This window comes from Diceros bicornis, chromosome 4, assembly GCF_020826845.1.
Source record: "Diceros bicornis minor isolate mBicDic1 chromosome 4, mDicBic1.mat.cur, whole genome shotgun sequence".
Classification (NCBI taxonomy): domain Eukaryota; kingdom Metazoa; phylum Chordata; class Mammalia; order Perissodactyla; family Rhinocerotidae; genus Diceros; species Diceros bicornis.
In genome coordinates this window covers 92,009,163-92,035,625 of record NC_080743.1, presented here as the reverse complement: position 1 = coordinate 92,035,625, position 26,463 = coordinate 92,009,163, and the positions used below count along the sequence as shown (strand labels likewise).

At 37.1% G+C, this 26,463-nt stretch overlaps 1 protein-coding gene across 4 annotated transcripts in view; it reads left to right on the top strand.

The window, feature by feature from the left end:
- Nucleotides 1–26,463, top strand: part of RABGAP1L (RAB GTPase activating protein 1 like) — a 689,292-nt gene that overhangs the window by 176,768 nt on the left and 486,061 nt on the right. For all 4 annotated transcript variants that reach the window (XM_058540018.1, XM_058540017.1, XM_058540020.1 and 1 more), the window contains 2 exons: nt 1,513–1,606; nt 17,908–18,058. In XM_058540018.1, coding sequence (XP_058396001.1) covers nt 1,513–1,606; nt 17,908–18,058 — 245 coding nt within the window. The remainder of the gene's footprint in view (nt 1–1,512; nt 1,607–17,907; nt 18,059–26,463) is intronic.

Genomic DNA, 26,463 nt, shown 5'->3' with positions numbered 1-26,463 from the left:
AGAGCAGTGATGTTGGTGTCTACCCTCTTAACCTTCATCCCCATATCCAGAATAATGTTCACTTTTTAAATAAAATGTCCCTCATAATTCTTGCCGGTATTGTTGTAAAGATGTTGAAGCATTTGTCTGTGTGTATGCATATGTTTTGGTTATATTTTATTAAATATGTGATAAAATCTTTTTGTGTGGTATGACCAAATCTTTTAACCTGGTCAGATAAACGTTTATTTGTCACATTGTTTTTTGGTGTTGAATATATCCACTGATATGAATCAGTTTATACTTGGATCATTGGATTTGTGGCCTGCTAAGTAATACTGTTCACACAGATCCCTGTAGGATTCACTTAATGCCAGTCCTCTTGTACTGTAACAACGTAAAACCTTGGTACTTGCTATCAGCAAGGCAGATTTTTATCTAGTTTATTTTATCATTCATACAACACTTCTCTAGCCTTTTGTTATGTAGTACTGTGTCAACGGTCTTGTTATAATATAGGTAAATTGGGCCCATTCCGTTTTTTTTCTTTACCAACTCTATTACCACTTAAAAGCTCTATAAAAGAGCTTAGAATTACTCATTTTTACCACTGCTTGTAAACTGCAACCCAACCAACCCATCTTATTCTTTCTAAAACTATTAGTTTACATTTTGGGATGTTTTATAAAGTTGCCTTTTTTTTTTTTTTGGTGAGGGAGATTAGCTGTGAGCTAATATCCATTGCAAATCCTCCTCTTTTTGCTGAGGAAGACTGGCCCTGGGCTAACATCTTTGCCCATCTTCCTCTACTGTATATGTAGGGACGCCTGCCACAGCATGGCTTGATAAGCGGTGCATAGGTCCGTGCGCAGGATCTGAGCCTGCGAACCCTGGGCCGCCTGAAGCAGAGTGTGCGAACTTAACCACTGTGCCACTGGGCCGGCCCCTAAAGGTGCCATTTTAAAATGCCAAACGGTTTCTTCTTTCCTTTAGTCAAAAATATATTGTACTTATGAATGCATCTTTAAAACCATAATTTTTTTTTCTTTTTAGGTTTCTGGTTGTTTATGTGTTTGTATCATAATATATATGTTTCTCAGTGTTATATATTGATATATATGTCTAGCTCTTGATTTTAGGTTTTCTCGGTCTCACTAATAAAATATTCATATTTGAGAATATTAATCTGGTGAGTAGAGCACCATATAGGAATTTCTAATTGTATTACCATTAGCTTTTAAATTTTACTCTCTTTGGATAAAGCTATTTATTTATAGGTATTTTCAATTTTATACTATGTAAGCTGTGGATAAGAATTTTCATAAAAAGTTTATGCTTTGAAAATATTTATATAGACACTAAAGATAAATTATAGTAATGAAGTTTTTACTGTTTTTTTGGCAATAGGTGTAATAATATAGAAAGAAGTATTGTTTGATTTTTTTATTAGACACAGTCATATTTCTTGTTTCATAATATGTAAATATATAATATATAATGTTTGTTGTTTTGGTTTTTGTGTTTCTTCTGCAGAGAGTGATAATGAACTCTCAAGTGGAACAGGTGATGTGTCTAAGGATTGTCCTGAGAAGATCCTATATTCTTGGGGAGAATTGCTAGGAAGATGGTAAAAGTTTTTCTTATTGAAAATTTTATATTTACATAGTTAATGTTAATTTGCTTTATTAATTAAAATCTATGTGTTTATATATTTTAATATTAATATTTTAATATACTTTAAAAACGTAAAAGTTAAAATACAATTTATGCTCTTTATGTTTGGCTAGGTCTTCCACCCAAGGTGGTTGTATTCAGTTTACTTTTGGAAGATGTATTTGCCTTATTATTTCACTCAGACATAACATTGCTCAGAGTAGTCAGTTTTATGCTACATTGCCGGTACATGTAAATATCTGTTGTTAAAGGACTGCATTTCTTTTCTCTGCTATGTCTATTACCACTAACAGGGGTTGTAGAATTTAGAATTACTTATTTCACCACTGATTATAAAGTGTAACTCAGCCTGTTTTATTCTTTCTGACTAAAATTATTACTTTACATTTTGGGGCATTTTATCTGGAACTACAAAAAAAGGTACTCTGTTTATATTATAAGTACTCCGTTTATATTTATTATAAGTAAGTTTTTTTTAAAGGTAATCCTGACTATCATATGTTGGTAAAATTTAAAAATCTTGCCAACAAAAAGACTCTGCCATACCAGAATAGATATATAGAAATGAAGATTTATTATTGAATATGCATATCAGATTGCATGCATGTACGTAGTCCAGGAGGAACTACGAAGTCTGGGCAGAATGTCACAGATTTTATGTGTGTGAAAGAACATAGTAAAGTAGAAGAAAGAACAACTAAAACTTTTTTTTATCTTAAGAGACAAATGAATATTCCTTATGATAATTTCCTTTACATATGCTGAGTTAATTTAGGAGATATGTATTTACAGTTCCAAGAGTTGGAGGGCTCATGATTTCTCATTGTAAAATCTGGAGACTAGGTTTATTAAATTCCTGACCAAAGTGTTGAACCTCTTATGTTTTTAAGGAGATACCCTAAGAGGAAGCGAGGGCTAGCTGCCTCCCCTTTATTAAGCAAAGAAAATATAATTTTATTTATCTTACATATACAAATATAAAATGAACACATCTCAGAGAATTTATTTAGTTCATTAATTAGTGGGGAACCAGTAGAATATTAGAACCAATCAAAATGAAGATTTGATTTCGAGATTTATATTCTCTTCCTGACTATTCATTTGCATAGCTATGGGCAGAAAAACTTGTGATTGTTATCAGTTTTCTATACATTATCTTCTATCTGTTGAGAGTTGTAAATTAGCCTAGTCAAAGACAAATAAAGGCACACACCCCTCTGGTATCAGGTAATTCCCAGAAGCTCCAACATTCCATTGAAAGGATGTTTGGTAAGCTCTGTGGCCCGTATCAAAAATCCTTCACAACTTTTCCCTGCGCTATATAAGCTAATTTATTCATGTAAGCATTGTCCACCTATCTAAATTCATCTCATGTTTTTACTGGTTTCATTTAGTGTTTATTGCCCTCTTTATTTTAAGATGAACAGTTTTCATTTTAAATGGCCCTGAGTTAGTGTTAAAGCAAAATTATTCATGACACTTGTTAAAGATGATAAGGAAGACTTTATTCAAGGGAGGGACTATCTTGATGGGTTTAGGAACCACTGAAATGGGATCTTGCAGTAGGAAAGAGAGATTGGGCTCAACTCCAAATACAGCAAGGAAAGGTGGGAATTTATAGCCAAGGAGTAGGGTGGAGGTCAGTGGATAGAAAATTGCTAAGAGGAAACATCAGGGATAAGGGAGGAGATCCTGGCTAAACTGACTTAACAGGATTCTTGCTGAAGGGAGATCAGGATGATCAGATATCACCTGGGGATGGTGGAAGATGAGGAACCCAGTTAGAAATTGAGTGTGATCAGATATTGAGGATGGAGGATTCTGGCTAAACTGACTTAGTAGGATTCTTACTAAAATTGTACAATGCAGAGATGAACATGGAAGCTTAAAAGTCAGGGCCTATTTGAGAAGAGAGATCAGGGGAGCCTGAGTGGAGTTTGGTCAAGGAGAGAATCTTTGTCATCAGTTAATAGAATTTCACAGGATGGTTAGGTATTGGGGAGTACGAAAGGGGGGCTGGTCAGAAGAAGAGGATTTTTAGTCACAGTCCTGTCTGGAAAACAGAAGCCATGCTAGGCTTTTCAAACAGAAGGGTATTAATGAAGGTCATTGGTTTATAGAGTATTAGAAGGCTGAAAGACTGAAAGGGGACCTCGAAGTATGAAGGGGAGGAAGACTATCCTCTACCCACTCTGGGTCCTTTCTGGGGTACTAATTGAATTGATATGAGACAGAAGAACAGGAGAAAAACAAAGCTTTATAGCATGTGTACATGTGAGAGACCCGGAAAAACTGGGTAACTCGACAAAATGGCGGAGGTTCTCTTCTTAAATAGCATATTCAGTTAAAGACAAAGGAGGATGTTGTGAGTGGGAGGAGTCAGCTATTGGAGATTACCAGAAAAGCACAGTAAACAAGAGTAAGGTTATTATGCAAATTTAAGGCCTTGCCTTCCGCATTGATAAGTTTCTAGAGATGAGGTCATCCCCCCTTCTTCCTGGTACAGAGAGGGAGATGCCTTTACAAATGGAGATTTCCCTTACAAATGTAAATGTTTGGTAAACAGAACTTTGATAAGAATGGGCTTAGCAAGGACCCTCCCAGTCTATCCATACCCAGAGTTATCTATGGTGATGGCCTGTCCTGGGGACAGGCCTTCTATCTTAAATTCTTTTAGGCAGTTAGTGGGGGTGGGGGGAGAGGTCAAAGTTTCTTTCAGAGTCATCTGAGCCTTTATTGTCTTCAGCTTGAAATAATCCGCATGCCAAAATGGCACATCTTGGGGCGGCCTGCCCTGAACCCCATCAAGTACCCAAGTAGTAGGAAGCAGCTATAACTTCTAGGGCTGGAGAAGTAAGATGGTAAGAAGTACACTATTGTTAACCAGAATTAGGAACTCAGTGGAGGTCTCCTGAGGAGCTGGTGCAGAATCTCTGAAGAGGGCTGCACAACTAGTTGGTTAGGCTTCTGAGGATGCTCACAGCAGCTAGAGTTTAGAAGGAACTGTCAGGGGAGGAGTCCTTTGGTTGGTTCTTCACTTCTGAAGAAATACCCAGACCTCTGAGCTGGTGGTGGAACACTATATGATTGGTGCTAGTACTTCTTAGACGACCTGGCTGGTGTTAGTATTTCTCAGGAGTTGTGGTATAGCTACTTCTGAGAATGTAATCCTTTCTTTCCTTCTTCCTCCTTTCAATCATATACCACTGTTACTCATTGGTGTAACCTAACTGTAAACTAAGTGAGTTTTGCAAGGTTGTACATGGTAAATATGCAAAAATCAATCTTGTTTCTGTATACTAGCAATGAATAATTGGAAATAGAAATTTAAAAACATACAGAAGCAACCGGAAAAACTCTGAAATATTTAGGTAGAAATTAACAAACTATGTGTTAGATCTATACGTTGAAAAACTAGAAAATGGTAATAAAAGAAATCAAAGAACACCTAAATAAATGGAGAAATACACTATGTTCATGGAATAAAAGCTTTATTAGTATTGTTAAGATTTCAGTTCTCCCCATACTTATCTATAGAATCAGTGCAATTTCAATGAAAATCCTAGCAGAATTTTTTTTTTGTAGCAACTGACAAGCTGATTATAGAATTTATATAGAAAGACAAAGTAATTAGAATAGCCAAAATAATTTTGAAAACGAAGAACAAAGTTGGGAGATTCACGCTACTTGATTTCAGAGCTTATCATAAAGCTACAGTAATCAAGACGGTATTGATTAAAAAATAGACATATGGATCAATGGCACAGAATAGAGAGTTGAGAAATAGAGTCACACAATCTAAATAGATATTTCTCCAAAGAAGATATACAAATGGTCATCTAGCACATAAAAACATACTCCATATCATTAGCCATCAGGGAAATGCAAATGAAAACCACGATGAGATACCACTTCACACCCACTAGGATGCCTGAAATAAAAAAGACAAATAAGGAGTGTTGGCAAGGATGTGGAGAAATTGGAACCCTCTTCTGCAGTTGATAGAAATGTAAAATGGTATAGCCATCTTGGAAAACATTCTGGCAGTTCCCCAAAAGGTTAAATATAGAGTTATGCTATGACCTAGCAATTTCATATATCCAAGAGGAGTGAAAACATGTGTCCACACAAAAATTTGTACACAAATGATCATGGTATCATTATTCATAATAGTTAAAAAGTGGAACCAATCCAAATGTCCATCAAGTGATGAATGGATAAATGTGATATCCATACAATAGAATGTTTTTCGGCAATAAAGTATTACCACATGCTACAACATGCATGACTCTTGAAAACGTTATGCTACGTGAGAAAAGCAAGTCAGAGAAGACCAATTGTATGATTCCATTTATATGAAATATCCAGAATAGGCAAATCTATGGAGATAGAAAGTAGGTTAGTGGTTGTCTAGAGCTGAGGTGGGTCTTTGGGGGGAGTGGTTACTAGTGGGTACAGGGTTTCTTTTTGGAGTGGATGAAAATGTTCTAAAGTTGATTGTAGTAATGGCTACACAACTCTGTGAATATATTAAAACCACTGAGTTGTACACTTTAAATGGATGAATTCTGTGGTATGTGAATTATATCTCAATAAAGCCCTCATGCAAAAGAAATAGACCCACACATATATGATCTATTGATTTTATACAGAAGTGCAGTTGAAATTCAATGGAGAAAGGATAGTCTTTTCAGCAAGTGGTGCTTAACAATTGGATATCCATATGTGAAAAATAAAAAAGAACTTTGAGCCACACCTTGCCTCATGTTGAAAATTAACACAAAATGGATCATAGACCAAAATATAAGAGCTAAAATTATACAAGTTATAGAAGAAAACATAGGAAATCTTTGTGACCTTTGGTTAGGCAGAGATATCTTAGATATGATGCCAAAGGAATGATCAAAGTAAAAATTGATAAATTTGACTTCATCAAAACTAAGAACATTTGCTCTTCAAAAGACACTGTTAAAAGAATGAAAAGCCACATAGTGGGAGAAAATATTTGCAAAAGTCATATCTGATAAAGGACTTGTATCTAGATTATGAAAAAAGTTCTCAAAACTTTAAAATACTAAAATACTAAAAAAGCAAATAATCTCATTTAAAAATAAGCAAAAGATATGAACGCTCTTCACTGAAGAAGACATTTCTTATTACAAATAAGCCTATTAAAAGATGCTCAACAGCGTTGGTCATTAGAGAAATACCAATTAAATCCACAATGAGATACTACTATATTATACACATATTCACATGGCTAAAGTGAAAAACAAAAACAAAGCAAAACGACACCCCCCCCACCCCCTCCCTCCCACCTCCGGATAATACCATGGGCTGGCAAGGGTACATAGCAACTGCAGCTCTCCTATGTTGCTGGTAGAAATGCAAAATTGTGCAGCCATTTTGGAAAATAGTTTGGCATTTTCTTATAAAGTTGAACACACGCTTCCTATACCACCCAGCAATTCCAATTCCACTCCTATCTGTTTACCCAAGTGAAATGAAAACCTGTACATGAGTGTTTGCAACAGCTTCACTCATAATCACCAAAAACCGGAAACAATCCAAATGCCCTCAAACAGGTAAATGGATCAATCAACTGTGGTACATCCATTCAGTGGAATACTACTGAGCAGTTAAAAGAATGAACTCTGATACACATAACAACATGATGGATCTCAAATGCATGATGTTAAATGAAATATGTCAGATTCAGATGGCTAAGTACTGTATAATTCCATTTATATAAAATTCTAGAAAAGCCGAAACTATCATGATAGAAAATGTATCAGTGGTTGGCAAGGACTCGGGGTGTTGGGTGGCACTGACTACAAGAGAACATAGGAGATTTTTTTTTTTTTTGTGAGGAAGACTGGCTCTGAGCTTATATCAGTGGCCAATCCTCCTCTTTTTTGCTGAGGAAGATTGGCCCTGAGCTAAGATCTGTGTCCATCTTCCTCTATTTTATATGTGGGACACATGCCACAGCATGGCTTGATAAGTGGTGCATAGGTCCTTGCCTGGGATCCAAACCTGCGGACTCCGGGCTGCTGAAGCAGAGTGCGGGAACTTAGCCACTACGCCACTGGGCCGGCCCATGAGATTTTTTGAACTGTCCTATATCTTGGTTATAGTGATAGTCACACAACAATATGAATTTGTTAAAACTCACGGAACTGTACACTAAAAAGGGTGAATTTTACACGCGTAAGTTGTGCCTTGAATAAATGGCAAAAAAAAAAGAAACCCTGAGTATTAGCCCTGAGCATTGTAGTTGCTGAAGCACAAAATGCTACCACTACATCAAAGAAAGAAAAGAAGAGAAAAAACAAGAATGAAATTTATGGCTTATACATAGAATAGCTATTTGAAGTGTATCCTTTTCTCCTCTTAGGTCAGTGCCTTCATTATCCCTTGCATACTCATTGCTCACTCTTTACTTTGATTTGTAGTATTTACTCTATGAGACACTGTCTTGAACTAATTTTTCTATTCTAACCCTTCAAAATTATGTAAAATGCATACGACCTCCTCAGAGTTACTCTTGTCTTACAGGTACCTGTCAGAGTGCTTGGAGTATAGTAGTTGCTCAACAAATATTATTGAACATATTTATGAATGAAGTATTTCTGACTGTTACAGATTTTTGTCCCTTCAATTCTATGAACATCTTATATATCTACATTTTGGTACTTGCTTATTTTTTCTTGTGTAATTTTTAAATAAATGTAAGTTATATTTCCTGTTAGGTTATAAATAGATTCATTTCTCTCGGGAAAGTTTCTTGACCATTTTGTGTCTTGATCATGTCATGGCATGGTGTAGTCTTTTGACTTAAACATTTTAAAAGCATTGTTTTCGCTTTGAAGTGAAAAATAAATTATAAGAGAGCAAAGATAGAGGCAGGCAGAGTAGTTAGAAGACGATTGCAAATAATCCAGGAGAGAGATGATGGTGTCTTATGCCAAACTAGTAGCAGAAGGTGACATGTGATCAGATTCTGGATATATTTTGAGAGAGAACTGATGGAATTTGCTTGTGTTTCCTGTGTGGCCTGAGAAAAGAAATAACTGACCAATGATGCTGATGTTTTTGGCTTGAACAACTAGAAGACCTTCCGTTTACTTAAATATGAAAGATAAGGGAGGAAGAACAGCTTTGGAGGATAAAATCAAGATTTTAGAGATGTTGAGATGCCTTTTAGACATCCAAATAAATGTGTCCATTAGTCAGTTACATATAAGACTGAGTTTCAAGGGAAAAATAAGGATGGAAATATGGGTTTGGGAGCCATCAGTGTATAGATAGTTTTTATTTATTTATTTGTTTATTATTTATTTTTTAATTAATTAATTAATTTTTGTCAGGAACATCAGCCTTGAGCAAACATCTGATGCCAATCCTCCTTTTTTTTTTTTTTTTTTTTTGCTGAGGAAGATAGGCCCTGGGCTAACATCCATGCCCATCTTCCTCCACTTTATATGGGACACTGCCACAGCATGGCTTGACAAACAGTGCATCAGTGCACGCCCAGGATCCAAACCTGTGAATCCCAGGCCGCCGAAGTGTAGTGCACGCACTTAACCTCTTGCGCCACTGGGCCGGCCCCTAGATGGTTTTTAAAGCTGTTGGAATGGATGAGATTACTTAGGGAGTGAGTATAGATAGATCGAGAAGTCATCGAGGGACTGAGCCCTCAACCACTCCAGTGTTTGGAGGTTGGAAGGATGAGGAGTATCACGCAAAAGAGTCCAAGAAAGCATACCAGTAAGGTAATAGGAAAACCAAGACAGAAATCAAGTGACCTAATTCTATCAAGGGAGTGATCAAATGCTGATAGGTAAAGTCAGAGGAAGCCTGAGAATTTCATTGGATCCAGCAATTTGGATGTCACTGGTGGCTCTACAAGAACCTCTCAAGGGAGAGGTAGGAATGAATGCTGGATTGGACTATGTCATAGGTAGCTCTTCAGAGTAGGTTTTACTATAAAGGGATGATAAGAATTAGGAACTTAGGAAGTAGATGTGGGTTGAGAGGTTATTCTGAAAATTAAGATGGCCAATAGAGCATGTTTCTGTGTTGTTGGAAATGATCTAGTAGAGAGAGACAATTTGATAATGCCAGAGGAAGAGAACACAGTTGCAAGAGAAGTCGACGAATAGACAAGAAGAGATGGATTTGTTGACTGATGGAGGAGTTGTATTTAGGAGCACAGATGGTTTATTGTAACAAGAGGAAGGTGGGGCATGGCTACAAAAGTAATAGCTGATTAAGTGTACCTATTTCTGTACCAGGTGCTACTCTAAGCACTGTAGATGCCTTTGTTAATTTAGTCATCACAAGAACCCTCTGAGGTAGGGACTATTATCCTCCTCATTTTATTTATTTATTTATTTATTTTTGTGAAGAAGATTGGCTCTGAGCTAACATCTGTGCGTGCATCTTCCTCTATTTGGTATATGGCACGTTGCCACATATGGCTTGATGAGCAGTGCATCAGTCCGTGCCTGGGATTCAAACCTGCAACCCCGGGCCGCTGAAGTGGAGCGTGCGAACTTAACTGCTGCGCCACCGGGCCGGCCCCATTATCCTCATTTTAGAGATGAGAAAACTGAGAAGCAGCTATGTTAGGTAGCCAGTATAAAAATACACAACAGGGCCGGCCCCGTGGCTTAGTGGTTAAGTGCACGCGCTCCGCTGCTGGAGGCCCGGGTTTGGATCCCGGGCGCGCACTGACACACTGCTTCTCCAGCCATGCTGGGGCTGCGTCCCACATACAGCAACTAGAAGGATGTGCAGCTATGACATACAACTATCTACTGGGGCTTTGGGGGGAAAAATAAATAAATAAATAAAAATTATAAAAAAAAAAAAAACGCAACAAATAATGACAGTAAATAGGTAACTTGCTCAAGATCCCACAGCCAGTAAGTAATGTACCTATGATCATGCAGCAAGTAAACGACAGAGCCAGAATTTGAATCTAGACAGTCTTGCTCCAGAACCAGAACTTTTTTAACCAGGTAGACAGGCTGTCATTTGTATATTGTAGGTAGGTTGCTGGATTAGTTTTTATAGGAGCATGTAAAAGTTTTAGTAAGAGAGAGAATAAACTAGGGAAATCGATACCCTTGCCAGGCTTCTAGTATGAGTTTAAAGAGAGATCATGAGAATGGCAGTATGGTGGACAGGAAAACAAAATACTTTGGTGACTAAATAAACAGCAAATTGAGATCTTTGCTCTATTTATAAAATGCAAGATTTATAACTTGGTTCAACATACATTTATGAAGCATCTTCTTAGGCTCTAGGAGATACATAGATAAAGACACAGTTCCTACCTTTGAGGTTCATAATCAAGAAAGGTGGGAATGTATACTCATACCATTTTAACAAAATAACGAAACACTCAGGTTGTTTCAGATTTCTTGACTGTTTTGTTATATTTTTTTTCTATAAAATGACAAGTCACTTGATTCTCTCATCCAGCTTAAAAAAAATAACCTACTCTCTCTTAGGACTTATCCTTACACTGCTGATGTAAAGATGAATAGGAGATAATTCCTATCCCCAAGGAGTTTACCATCTTATAGAGACATAGACATTTAAACAGATAATTGTGGTATAATGGATACATGCTCCTGTAAGCACTGAAGACCCAATGGAAATTTTCAGATGTATACAAAAGTAGAAAAAAAGATACAGTAAAGCGTCATGTACCCACCATTCAACAATAGTTTCAACATAATAAAGACAATCTCCAATAAATATTTTAAGCTATGATGCTTTTTATTATTTAGAAGGGTAATTTTGGAGTAAGAAGAAACTGTTAATAGAGAAACAAGTTAGATGGTAATTACATGAGTTGATGAGGTCTATACCAAACTCACAGGTCTTATGTATGGAGAGTAGGTTCCAAATGGAGAAAGACTTTTTTTTTTTTTTGTGAGGAAGATCGGCCCTGGGCTAACATCCATGCCCATCATCTTCTACTTTATATGGGACACTACCACAGCGTGGCTTGACAAGCAGTGCATCGGTGTGTGCCCGAGATCCAAACCGTTGAACCCTGGGCCGCAGCAGCAGAGTGCGTGCACTTAACTGCTCACGCCACCGGGCCGGCCCCATCCAAATGGAGAAAGACTTTTGAGGTAGAATTAACAGGGCTTCTCAGCTATAATTCAGTGTAATTTTTTTCAGAAATAAAATATAATCTTTCTAAATTATATTTTTATTTAGTGGACTTGAAGAAATTCATTGAGGGGCCAAGCCCGGTGGCGCAAGTGGTTGAGAGTGCGCGCTTTGCTGCGGCAGCCCAGGGTGCACCAGTTCAGCTCCCGGGCGCGCACCGACGCACCACTTGGCAAGCCATTCTGTGGCGGCGTCCCATATAAAGTGGAGGAAGATGGGCACAGATGCTAGCCCAGGGCCGGTCTTCCTCAGCAAAAAAAGAGGAGGATTGGCAGATGTTAGCACAGGGCTGATCTTCCTCACAAAAAAAAAAAAAAAGGAAATTCATTGAAAGAATCGGAGGGAACTATTTTAAAGAACTAAGGTAATTGTTTTTTAGACCTTTAGAAAACTTGCTGGATCTTTTACAGTTCAAATATTTTTATTTTATTTGGCTCACTTTTGCAGTTATGTCATGACAATTCATATGAAAAGGGTAAAATTTGCCTAATTGAGAGGTTTGTATCTATTATACAAGGATTGACAAAATTTTTAAATTGCTTTTAGAATATCTTTTTTAAACATTAGTCTTCTTTAGGTTTAGAAGCTTTCAATGAGTCTTACGAATACTAGCAAGGTACTTAACATGAAAATATATTTGTGATTTATTTAGGTAAAGCACCTGATGTGTAAAACACTACATTTTGTGCTTTGGGGAAATTTTTCTTTTAAGTGAGGAGACAGCCTGTGTTCTCAATGAACTTTTAAATAAAATATAGTTGAAAGTATTTTGAACTTATTATAAAACAGCTAGATCACTGTATTAAAGTGAAACTTTTATGGATAAAATCAGAATTCCGGTAACTAAATATACTATTAGAAAGCTATAAAGGAAAAATATTTGATACTAATTTGAAGTTATCAGAAAAAAAATAATAGTATGGAAAAGAAAACTAAAAACATATTGTTTAAAAAGTTGAGTAACTGAAGTCTTTATATGATATTGGAATTCAGGTGTCTTGAAGAAATTACTACTACGTGAAAAAAAAGTGAGCGAACTGGAATTGAGAGGGGGAGAGGAAGAGGGACAGGGAGAGAGCAAGAGAGGAAATATTTGTGATGGGAAGACTTGGAAAAACCAAACTGAAAGTGGTAGGAAGATTTCTTTTATGTGTGGAATATATTCAGAATGGTAATGCTGATGACTTGAGTATTATTTAAGGAATTTAAGGTATTGGGTAAAATTATTACTGGATAACTGCTTCTGGTTTTGGAATTGTGTGGAAGCTATGGAGATTTTTAAAGACTAGGAAAACGTAGTGCTAGCCTTTAAGACTTAGGTATAAAAATCAACTTTTGTAGCAACAAGGTTTTCTAACAAAAAAACTAAGCGAACATCTGAGGTAAAAATTGGGTATTGGTTTATTATATTAAATAAAACCATCCTCAAACTATTCATTCTCTTTTATTAGAATATCAGAAAATTGATACACATTTAGTAGGCATTTTGATTGTATTCCTCATGGCTATACTTATTATCAAAGTGGGAAAATATGTTTTTAATCAGTGGCCTCTCACCCTAGCTGAGCATCAACAGCTATTGGGGAAAAAATAAAACCTAACCTCTGAGGAACCTGAAAAATTAGAATCACTAAGTATGAACATCTGTAGCTTCCCTCGTTTTCACATTAATATAATGTTCCATTTTTTTCAACTGAGGGAAAAAACCCTTCAAAAACAAATCAAAACAAAATTTGTTCTCTTAATCTTCATAGTGACCTTTAATCTATCTCTTTTCATGAAATTTTTCTTAATGTAACTTATTTAACTTAGTCTAAGACCTAGGTTTACATACCTCGGTGTTCTCATTATTGGAGGAAGGAGAAATCCCCAACCTTATTTGATGCCACCGCATCTTTTAGCTTCAGTTCTAACTATTCTCTTTTCTGAGAGAACCTTTTAAAATGGGTCAAGCTGCTACCCTCTCATTCTCATATCTTCTAGCCATCTCCTTCCACCTCCCCTATATCAAAATTGCCCTAATTCCATCAGCCACCACACAGTGTCATTCAGTGGCTTTTCTTCTCATCTCTTGACTTCTCTTCTGTTTTTGTTAGCAGTGATACTTTCTCTCTGAAACTCTCTGTTGGACAGCTTTAAAAATAGAAAAAGTTCTATACCTAGATAGTTTCAAGAAAAGATGCCTCTTTGGAGGTAACTAGATGAATATATAGCAGCTTTATGATCCTATTAAAATCAATGAGAATGTTTGCTTTTAAAAAAGCATGCTTTCTTTGCTTAGCCTTAATAGTTGATCATATTAATTTAATTTCATAAACCTATTCATTTATCTAAAATGTATTGAATGCCTTCTATGTGCCAGATACTGTTCTAGGTGCTTGGGATACGTAAGTAAAGAAGCAGAGATACTTGCCCTTGTGGAGTTTATATTCATGCATTAAAACCTACCTGATTACTATGTGTTTAGTATATATCTGGTTTATGTGTGATTTTTTTGAATAATTAGATATCTATCTTGTTTCTAGTGCAGAGTTCAGCGTGTCGTAACTAGTTGTCTATTTCCAAGTCTCTTGATAGCTGCAGTTAATGTTGTATTAAAGCAATGCCACACGTAGTTATATTTTTATCAGAAATATTGAAAGCAATGGTTATTTCTATAAATTGCTCTTTTGTTTGGGTTCTCCCTGGTGATAGAGGTATACTGGTAGCATTTGGCTTAATATCCATTAGTACCTCTTAAGTACCAGGGTGCTGTATGCAGTATAATTACTGTATCATTACCAGGATAATCAGTAAATTAAAGCTGTTAATAATGCAGTGTTATGAATGATCTGGTTCTTTTTAAATGTTAGTCTGTAAAGATAAATAGTGCCTAGGTTTTTAAGAAAGGAGAAAAGATTTTTTCCATTATGCCTGGCCAAACAGATGGCTGAGGGTCAGCTAGAAGCTGAATGTCAATTGAGTTGCATCATATTATGGTAAAATGTTCATTAGGGACTGTTGACTGTTAACCTTATGGGATGTGTATATGCATGTGTTTGTATGCGTGTGTGCATGTGTAGGAAGAGATATTCCAAATTCAAAATCTTATGTAAATCATTATACAAAATAAGCTGAGCCAACGAAATATTTAATCAAGCTGTTTGTCCTCTTCATTCTGCCTATAGTATTGGAAATATATTGCAGTAGGGCAAATAGATATTAGGAGGCTATTGCAGAGGTCTAGAGTGAATAGAATGAATAGAATTGGTGGCAGTGGAGATAGAAATGCATGGATTTTGGAGAGGTTGGGAAAATAAAATGCATTAGACTTGTTGATGGCTTAGTGATGGATTGTGGGGCAGAGAGTAATGGCAACAATAATGCCTAGGTTTCTAATTTGGATGGATTATGGTGACAGTCACTGAGATGGGATACCCTGGAAAACAACCAGGTTTGGAGAGAGAGAGAATATGAGTTCAGATTTGAGCATGTTGATTTTGAGGTGCCTCTGAAGCTCAGAATACATGGGCGTGGATGGTAATGCCCAGAGACAAGAGAGTGGGGTTTGTGAGGGGGAAAAGAGAGTGCTTTGTCATTGACGCCAGGGGAAACAAGGTGGTCTACAGTGAAAGGATTAAAAAATGTCCCTTGAATTTAGTAGTATAGGGAGAGGTCATGTATTACTGAAGTGAAATCTGTTTTCTAGGAGAGGTAGAGAAGCCATGTCGAGCTGAGTTGAGGAGTGAGTGGGAGGGCAAGAAATAGAGGTAGTGAGTATACAACAACTCTTTTAGAAATTGGATGTACAAGGTAGGAGACAGTATGAGAGCTAGGGGATTATATGGGGTTGAATAAAGGTTTCTTTTACATGAGGGGTATTTATTGGAGTTTTAATAGCTGTAGATACACAATGATGACTTATTGATCTCTATATAACATGTAGCATATAATGTATTTAATTACTTGAATTCCCCTTATGTTATATATTATGGGACTCATAATTTAGAATATTTAGCATTTAATTTCAGAGGAAATCAGCTTACTCCTTTGCACATTGTTGTTTTTAGTTAACTCAGTTTTTTACACTAAGAGTACAGAAACTCAGCTACCCACAAACCACGCATGTTTTTCCTATTCAAAAGTATAATCATAATGAAATAATAAATTATGAAAAAGATCCTTTTATGATTGATCCTGGCTGTCTTGTGGCATAATATTCCTTTGCTAATCTTAAACTCAATTGGATAGTGAAGAAGAGGCAGCTGGAAGGAAGCTCCAGGTGGCACATAGTTTGCTCAGGTGTAAGTCTTCTCAAGAATAATTAATACTCTCTACTTGTCATATTTTGTGGAGCATATTTAGCTATGGTGTTTTTACAAGTTAACTAAAGTTATATTTTAATTTAAGTCCATGAGAGAAATTTAAAGAATTGAAATTACTTTTTTTATGTATGATTATAAAAGAATTTAAGATCATTGTAAATATTGCAAACAGCATAGGAAAATAAAAGGAGTACTTTCCCTCTTAATTCTATACACAGATATTTTGGAGTATATTCTTCCATATTGTTTTCCTGTTCATGTTAAAAGCAGGTTCAAAATAGTATGTGTTAGAGAGAGAGAGATAAAATGTGTATTTAAAATAATACCATACATACAATTTTGAGAGCGAGAGAGAGAGAATGTGTATTTAAAATAATACTATATATACTATTTTGAAACCTCCTTTTTTCACCTAGCAGCGTGACTGTGTTCTTTAATAGTGCAATAGATGTTCAATCATACAAGCTCTACCTCTTTTTACTTTGTTTTGCTTCAAGCCTATCAGTATTGTCAGCTTACGTTCTTTAACTCAACAATATAAAGTTTTCTTTGAAGAAGCCAAAAGAGAACAGAATGGATATAAATCTGATGGTTTATTAAAAATGTTAATAGGATGAGTTTATTTGAACTTTTGAGTTATGAAAGTTATTACAGTTTTTCCAAGGTAGCCAGATTATGACAGTATAGAGAAACATGGAACATATTTTCAGAGGAAGGGCGTGCCAAAACTGAGATCTGGGCTGGAGGTGGAAGAGTGTAGATTACCTAGAGAAGTAGGTGAAGTAGATGGAAGGCTAATTTTAAAAAATGGACCTATGGATTCTGTGACTTTTAAGGCTTAAAACTTGAAACCAGAGCCTGGGATGTTAGATCAAACCAGAGTACATCCTCAGGGTTTCGAGTCCAGATGGTTACACCAGGGTCAGGTCTAAGAGATCAAAAGTGAGCAGCAAATACAAGTAGAGATAAAGTCTGAGCAAAAAGGCATAGAACATGGCTCCAGGTTCAAGCTAGGCACTAGGAAAAAGTTGAGGAATGAAATTTATATTCACAAGACTGAGAGCTACAGTTTCTTATTAAATTGGGCAGATTCTCATAGTAGCATACCTACTATGTGATCATTGACGTCATGACAAGAGATATTTGCCTTTGTTCCAATTCTAAATACCCTTGGAAATGGGTAAGGCTGATAAGTATGTGCTGCTCTCTGAGCAGTGTGGAGTTGTATAGATTGTATAGGGTTTGTAGGAAAGGGCTAGATCTTTCCTTTAGGGAGCACTTTGGGTCAGGATGTAGGGGTATAGTCAAGGTGTGATGGGCCTGTGATCCACTTTCAGCATCCCGTCTCTCCCATCTGTGCCATACACACACCATTAGCCAACTTGCTATACATTCATCTCAGGGGATTCAGATGGTTCTTTTTATGCCTTGAAATGCTGCCTAGAAATAAAGAGTTAACACATTCAACATTATGAATAAGTTCATAGGATGATTAAAAAACTAAATGAGAGGAGGAAAAAACTTTCCTTAATGGTGGCATAACATGGTTCACCAATAAAGAAGATGGGATGAAGAAAAAATGTTGAAGACATCACTGAGCTTAAACACTGCTGTTATTATTTCATGCTCCCCTCGCCCCATTTTTCTCTTGACCCAGGCTTACACTTTTGTATAAACTGCTTAATATACTTCCATAACAACAACAGTTTAGCAGTGGTAAAGGGAGTATGAATGGTTTATTTTCTTGTTTTCTCAGGCACAGCAACCTTGGTGCACGACCAAAAGGGCTCTCCACTCTGGTGAAGAGTGGTGTTCCTGAAGCGTTGAGGGCAGAGGTGTGGCAGTTATTAGCAGGCTGCCATGACAACCAGGCAATGCTGGATAGATACCGACTTCTCATCACAAAGGTAGGAAGCTCTTTTCATATTATTCTCATGGGACAACAAATTAAATAAATCCTGTTTTCCTAGCTCCAGTAAGTCATAAATGCTTTGAACTTCTTTCAAAACTATATTAGTGTTGTGCAGTGAATAGTTCTGCCTTTTGTTCTGAACGCTTGTTGGACAGGGTTAATGATGCACTGTAGTCATCTATGAACACCTTATGCCTTGGCTTTCCTTTCTTCATTCAAGTGACTTCATAATAACTATTTACCAAATTGGAATATATTTATATTTCAAGTGATTTCAATTAACTTTTCTTATTGTGTGAGATTTATATGTAGTTATACTTGTACAGAGTCTAATTGTTCTCTAGTATAGTTTTAAAATCGTGTTAACTTAAAGTGAAAATACAAGGCCTTCTGTGCTTATGTAACCTTATGCTTACATGATGTGGATAGTTGCCCAGATCCTTACTCTGTCAGGAGCCCTGGGTTCCAATGTAAATTCCTTTGCTTATGTCCAAAAAACTGACTTTAGAGCATAGGTAAATGTAATCCTTGATCCTAGACTCTTTTCTTAGGTCTCACCTTCTAATTTCTTAATTTCCTCTAAGTCATGGATTTTAAAATAATAGTAACATTTTGTTTGTTTTTAAAAAAATCTCTATTCATAAATGAGATATTTTTTGATAACCAGGACTTTGTTCCTCAGGATATATCAACTTTGAAAATTCTTTAGCCCCTCTAATTCCTTCTTCCCTTCCTTTCCTCTTTGCCTCCCTCCCTTCCACAAATATTTTCTGAGTGCTCAGTATATTCAGTCACTGCTAAATTCAGGTTTTTTTTTAAAAAAAACCTTTATCATTTTTTACGATTAGCATTTTCTGTAGTGGAATGTGCATGATGATCCATTGATGTGGGGGGGATGTCTAAAATTCCATTTGACTTTTTAAAATTACAAACGCAAAAGGTTTTTAAGCTATACTAATATTTGCTGTGCCATGGTACTGAGACCTCTCTAGGTCCTTGGGTCCAATGGCCACTTGTCCATGTGGTTCAGGAGTTACCTGAGAGGAGAAGGGACTTGCACACCATGGAGTGGAATGACCGTGGTGCTCACACTCATGCTCATTTTCAGAATGTTACAATTTTCTTGCAGTTTGCATGTGCTAGATTAAGTGGATTTTAACCTTCATAAGATGGATGAGTGCTTTAAAAAGATTTCTGTCACAGGATGTTACATAACAAGATATTAAAAAAAAATAGACACATTAATCTGTCCCTTCAAGTAAGAATTAATGTTATGATAGTAGATGACAAAGCAACTGCTTTTGGAAATAAACTCATGCTATAGAGAAGGACATTTGAAACATTTGGCAATGTAAACATCGCTATATGATTTTGTCACTGAAAACTAGATGCATATGTTATTATAAAACTCTTAACATCTTCTTACTTAAAAACCTGGAATTAGAAATTTCAAATATGTTTAAAACTTGTATAAATAGTTGCAGAGAATTTGGGACTGATTATTAAAAATATAAAAATACAACTTCTGATTTTTTCATAAGAATACTTTGAGAAAATCAATAATTTCCTAGCCAGATTTCAACAAAATGATTGATAGGGACTGAAAAAAAGGATGCACCTCTACTTGGGTCTATGGATCTCTGTAAGTCTTTTTCAGATATGATAATGATTAGAACTATGAATAAAAAAACTGATTTTGAAAGTTTTCAAATTGTCATTTCATAAACTGCTAAACAAACATATTAAAAATAAGACTCATATTGTATGATTCTCGTTATATTACTTTCTGCCAGTGAAGACTGGAGGGAGACAAAAGCCATATTCTTCTTCTCTGGCAGTGGTAGGCAGATCCCTGGGCTTTGCAGTTGTGAGATTTTGCATCTGTCTTTGGGCGTTCCATTCCGAATTACCTGCCCTGGTTCTATAGTCCCTGTTTCCTGCAGTTTCCTAACTTGAGTGGCAACAACAACTTCCAGATTCTCTGTACTTTAGCTGTGGTGGCAAACCTAAAAGCCTGCAGTGGTCTCCCTAGTCTTTTGGTCTTCCAGGTTGTCCCGTGTTTCAGTACCTAAGTCCCTGCATTAAATCCTTTTTGAAATACTTAGAGCAAGTTCTGTTTCCCTGACTGAACTCTGCCTGATATACTTGGCATATGCTTGTCACCCTCTTGTCACAAGATGACTGCTGTGTGTCCAGCATTGGATTCAGAAGAGAGGAAAGACAAAGGCAGCCAAACTTGAGGCTAAGGAAAAAGTACTACAGACTGCCAAGTCTGCCCAGGACTTCTGATACCAGCTGTAAGTTTGGGGGTCCCCAGAGCCACTCTCACTTCTTACCAGCTGGCTACAAATTTTGGGTCCCTCTAGACTCTCTCAGGAGTATAACAAAGTATTATGATTACAGGCATACCTTGGAGATATTGCGGATTCAGTTCCAGACCAGTGCAGTGAAGTGAATATCGCAATCAAGCGAGGCACACGAATTTTTTGGTTTCCCAGTGCTTATAAAAGTAATGTTTACACTATACTATAGTCTATTAAGTGTGAAATTGCATTATGTCTAAAAAACCCAATGTACTTACCTCAATTAAAAAATACTTTGGGCCCGCCCCGTGGCGTCGCGGTTAAGTGCACATGCTCTGCTGCTGGCGGCCCAGGTTCGGATCCCGGTTACGCACCGACGCACTGCTTGTCAGGCCGTGCTGTGGCAGCTTGCCACATAAAGTGGAGGAAGATCGGCACAGATGTTAGCTCAGGGCCAGTCTTCCTCAGCAAAAAGAAGAAGATTGGCATGGATGTTAGCTCAGGGCTGATCTTTCTCACACACACACAAAAAAATACTTTATTGCTAAAAAATCCTAACCATCACCTGTGCCTTTAGTGAGTCATAATCTTTTTGCTGGTGGAGGGTCTTGTAAAAAGTGCTTTATCTGCGAAGCACAATAAAGTGAAGAGCAATAAAACGAGGTATGCCTGTATAGTTTTAAGAATACAAATCAGAATCAGCCAAAGGAAGAGATACGTAGGGCAGAATCTGGGACTGAGAGGATTCCAAACATGAAGTTTGCATTGTCCTCAGGGACACGTTACCCTCCCACCATCAATGTGTAGTAGTACATGGAAAATCGCCAACCCAGGAAGCTCGCTAAACTTCGGTGTCCAGAGTTTTTATTGAGGTTTTATTACATAGCCATAGATTGAATCATCGCCCACCTGGTTGAACTCAATCTTTAGCCCTCTCTTCTCTCTTCCCCTGAGGTTGGGCTGATATCACCCAGCTCAGTGCCCCTACCCTCTAATCACATGATTGGTCTTTCTATCTTGGCCAGCCCCCATGCTGAATCCTCTTATTAGCATAAACTGTTTAGGGACCCACCATGAGTTGCCTCATTAGCATAAACTATCAGATGTGGTTGGAGGAGCCCACCATGAACAACAAAGATACTTCTATCATTTGGGAAATTCCAAGGGTTTAGAGGTACCTCCCATGAGCCTGGACTGAGGCTAGACCTCTCTTTGGCATATCTGAACCAAGTGTGTCACCCTTTTAAAGAGCTTTCGCTTAAGCCCCAAAAGCAACTTCCACTTAATCTGTTTGACTAGAATTCTGATATATGGCTACTATTTCCACAGAAGCTGGGAAATATTTTTTTTTAAGATGGATACATTGCTGTTCCCCTACACCCACGGAAATATGGGTTTTTTAATAAACAAAAAAGAATAGATATTGAGTAGATACCTACCTTTCTCTGCCACAGCTGCCTGTTAATAGTGGCAATAGTTGAGATTTGTCGTGGAATAATTTATTAGAAAAAGTATGTAAGCCTAGTAGTTTATATATTTTAGAATGGCAAATGTTTATTAATTGCCACTTGAAATTGACAATTGACTAACAATGTATAAGTTAAGATAGTATAATAAATATTTCCACATTTGCTTTATAAATCAATGACAACATAAAATTTTTAATGTTATTTGTATTGTTAGTGCAATTTATCAAAAACAGCATTTTCATACAAACCACATAGAAATGTGTGGCTCTGATCACATGCCTTTATTCAGGTTCTGAAGTCATAACACTTCTGTGGGAGGAAGTATAATGTATATTTAATTTCATTGTCTTCCTTGCTTTGTAGCCAAAGGTGATGATGATAAGATGAATATCAATATTTTAAAAAGTAATTTTGTCCTTTCTCTATGCTTATGGGTAGAAATGAGACAGCAAGTGCTTGTAGCCAAGAGTATATGTGTGTACTCTGATGGTGAATACATATGAGCTTACCAGCCACTCAGTAGAAAGAACATGAACACCCAGAGGATTTTCAGTAAGAAGTGCCTGCATATTTGGTACTTGTTGGTCATGGTTCAGCAGCTGGTAGTGTCTTCTTTTGGGCCAGTTAATTTTTACTATCTTATTAAGGGAATGGCAAGATTTCAAGGTCAGTTAATGAAACGGTTCAGCTTGAACAAATAGAGTTGCTTTATAAATACGCTACCAAAGACCTCAGATTACATAGGGAAGAAGGACTATGAAGTATTTACAGAAAACTTACTTAAGATTTGGCTTCTATGAAAAAGTTGTCTGTTTATCATTTAATTCTACAGTAGTGGTGTGCTAGTCCAGAATTTGAAGCAACAAATCACATTTTGAAGCATTCTTTTCAGATGTCGCAGCGTACAGCCGGCAGGCTAGATCCAGCCTATAATATGCTTTGTGTAATCATCAGTACAACAAAGAATAGTGTATGTCTGGCTCAAACTTGTACTTTCTGTTTTGCCATAGACTTACTACTCTTTTATTACTTACTCTCTACTCTTCATGCATTGTAATAATGTCTGTTCCTCACATATATTTGATTTTGTGACTCCATTATATTACCATTGCCTCAGAGGAGGGGACTGTCATAGTGTGCTTTAGTTAATAGCTCCTTCACCAGTAGACTCTAAACTCCAGGGGAGCAAGGACCACAACTGTTTTACTCTTTATTTTGTCCCTCCCAAGGTCGTTTGTTGACTTATTCATATAATCCTTTATTTATTCTTTTTTTTTCCTTACCCTAAACTATAAACCTTACACTGTGTTAGGTTGTGGGTAAAGCTGGTAAAGTATGACGCAGTGTCTTTTTCCCAGGAATCTTATCTAGTTGAGGAGAGCTATAAGCAGTGGGTTAATTTGAGCAGCTGGTTCTGGTGTACTAGCTTCTGTTGTTTTTGCAGGGAGTAGGTAGGAGCCACTAAGAATTTACTGGCCTAGAGAGTTTTTCAATGGCCAGTGGGGCATGTGGATTAAATCACATGGCTGGGCTTAGTAGGTCAAGGCTAGAGAGTAATATTGAACAAGGGAGAGGGCTGGGATTAAAGTGTAGAACAGTTACACTCTCTGGCCTTGTGTTTGGAATGTAATCTACAGAAAATAAAGCTTTACAAATCTTTTTGACTGATAGGAAATGACTGTAGGAACCAAAGGTTTAAAAAGGATGAAAAACTCTGGACTAGATTCAAGTGAAGATGAACCAGGACAGGAGATGCAGGCAGATAACCTTAATCTGGAGCCAAGGACCAAGCAGGACCAGTCAGAAGAACTGTTACATCTAAATTATGGAGAATTATATTGATCCCACTGCTGGCATCAAAAGAAGCTTTCAGGCACAAAGTACCTTGGTAAAAACGGTAGCTCCACTTTAGGAGGAAATGTTGGTGCTCACTATGGAGGGAGACCCTGTGTTCAAAGTTCAAGGTCTGCTGCTTACTGGCTTCTGAACTTGGGCAAGTTCCTTAACTATCCTCAGGCTCAGTTCCTTCATTTGTAAAATGGGCTTAATAATATGTATCTTACAGAATTGTTGTGAGGGTTCGATAAGATAGTTCACATAAAGTACTCAAAGCATGCCTAATGCATGGTAAGCACCCTCTAGTGATAGGGGATGAGGAAAATTATAAAGTAATATATGCTTAAATATTGAATGAGTGGCACAGAAAAGTACTGTAGGAAATATGGAGATTGCTGTGGGTTCTTGAGATCTGTGCAGGTTTCAGGAGATCCATTTGAGAAATGAAGAAAAGCAAGATATGTGTACACCCTATTATCTACTTGTGCCACTAATTCATTCTTTAATTTATCAGACATTAAGGTGTAACTTCTGTGTTAGACACTATACTAAGCACTAGAGATATAAAGAAGAGTAACACTTAAACCCTACCCTTGAGGAGTTTACAGTCCAGTGGGTGAGACAGTCAAGAAAGCAGAGAAATGGTGATAACATGGTCAAGTGCTGTGACAGAGGTATGAACAAAGTGATAAGAGAGTACAGCGACTAGAGCAGCCAACTCTGCCTGGGAGCAAAGAATAGGAGGATGTGTTTAGGCTGAGGCAATGCCATACGTAAGACACAGAGTTGTGAAACGTCCTGTGGAACATTCAGTATGACCCACGGGGGCACTCTGGACTGTAAACTCTAAGTGAGCAAGGATTGTATCTGGATTTTGCTCGCTAATGTAATCTTAGCACTCAATGCCAGGACTGCCCTCTAGCAGATTCAAGAAAATAGTTGCTGAGGGAATTAATGGAGTGTGTGATGGGCACACGTCTAGTGCTTTCACATGCCCTTTCCATGTAAGCCTGACAGCTGCAGTGACGTAATTCCCATTTTTATCATCGAGGAAATAGGAGGTCCAGAAAGATTAAGAGACACAGTTACTACATAGCAGAGTCAATATTTGAACCCATAAAGGAGGAAACTCTAAAACAGAAGTGAAAGGGATATGGCATTCCTACATTTTGTCTTTTAAAGATCCTCTGGAAGGAAAAACTTTGTATCTTTCCCATCATTAATCATTAAGAGTAATAAAGAAAAGCTTAAAGAAATAAAACCAGTGCTATCCGTTTTCTCTATACTATTCATTGTAGAGAAATGAAACTATAATTTACTTTAGGAATTATTCTGTTTATATTGGTTTAAATATAAACAGAAGGTTTAAACCTTCCAAGTGATAGAAAAGTTCTGAACAGTACTTTCTGAATCAGTACTAGAAAAGTTCTCAAGTATCTAACTGCAAGCCGTCCCTCTTAAGATGGGTTTTACATCATCTGTCCTGAAGTGGACTTGAGGCTTCAACCACAGTCTGCTGCTACCTGATTTCTACCAGAGGCCGAGGGCACACCGCTGTTGATGAATCAGTGGCGGACTTGCACCGCATATTTCTGAAATCTTAAGTTCTTTATTGCTTCTCATTGAGAATTCTTGTTATTGCTATTAAATTAGAATTCTTTATGATTTTGAGGTGATCTGAAAGGGTGATAGATTGTGACCCTGCTGCCCCTACAGAAACGAGCAAACAATTTACAGCTTCTGAACTGAGGATTAAATCTTAATTGCTGGCTTGAGGAGCCACTAAGTAATGATCCCGTTTTCACATATTACGAGCCATTTCACACAGGGGAGGTTGTGGTTGTTTTAGGGCAACTTGGATTTTATGTAGCTTTACAGAACTGTATGTGGAATTTCAGTAATTACTTGGCACGTGGGGTATAGTTATCCATCAAGCCTGCTGATTACTAATTATATAACAGCAAATATTAAGATTATAGTTCTGTGCTCTTTGTAGAAGTGATCTAATTTATAACATTTATTTTGTTAAAATCAAAACGAGCTTTTAGGGGCCGGCCCGGTGGCGTAGCGGTTAAGTTCGCAGGCTCCGCTGCAGTGGCCCGGGGTTTGCAAGTTCAGATCTCGAGCACGGACTGGCACACTGCTTGTCAAGCCGTGCTGTGGTGGTGTCCCATATAAAGTAGAGGAAGATGGGCACGGATGTTAGCCCAGGGCCAATCTTCCTCACAAAAAAAAAAACCCAAAAAAAAAAAAAAAACAAGCTTTTAGTTGATAAGCTTTCATAAATCATTATCATAAGTTGTTTCCCTCTAGCACTTGAGTTATTTTTTTCCAAGTGAATCTTCTCTTCAAGAAGTGTATATATGTATGTGTGCACACAGCCACCCACACACATACAATTTCTTTTTAAAGGATTTAAGTTCTAGTGCTAGACTGACCTGGATTTGAGTCTCACTCCTCCACATGTTAATTTGGGATTTTAAGAAGTTATCCCAACTTTCCAAACCTCAGTTCCATCATTTGTAAAGCAGAGATAGTAGTAGTACCTCTTGGGATTGTTGTGGGAATTAAATAAAATGATAGTGCTTGGCACATAGTAAGTATTCAAGATTAGCTTCTGCTATTTTTACCAGCATGACATTACATCATGAATGTGATAATAGTAATAATGGATATTGGTGTCAGTGTATATTTCTACTTTAATATGTGTGTCAGACAACTTACAGTCACATAGTTTTCATAAGCACATGATGTGAATAACAGCTGATGGAATTGAGAAGGAATCTTTGTAG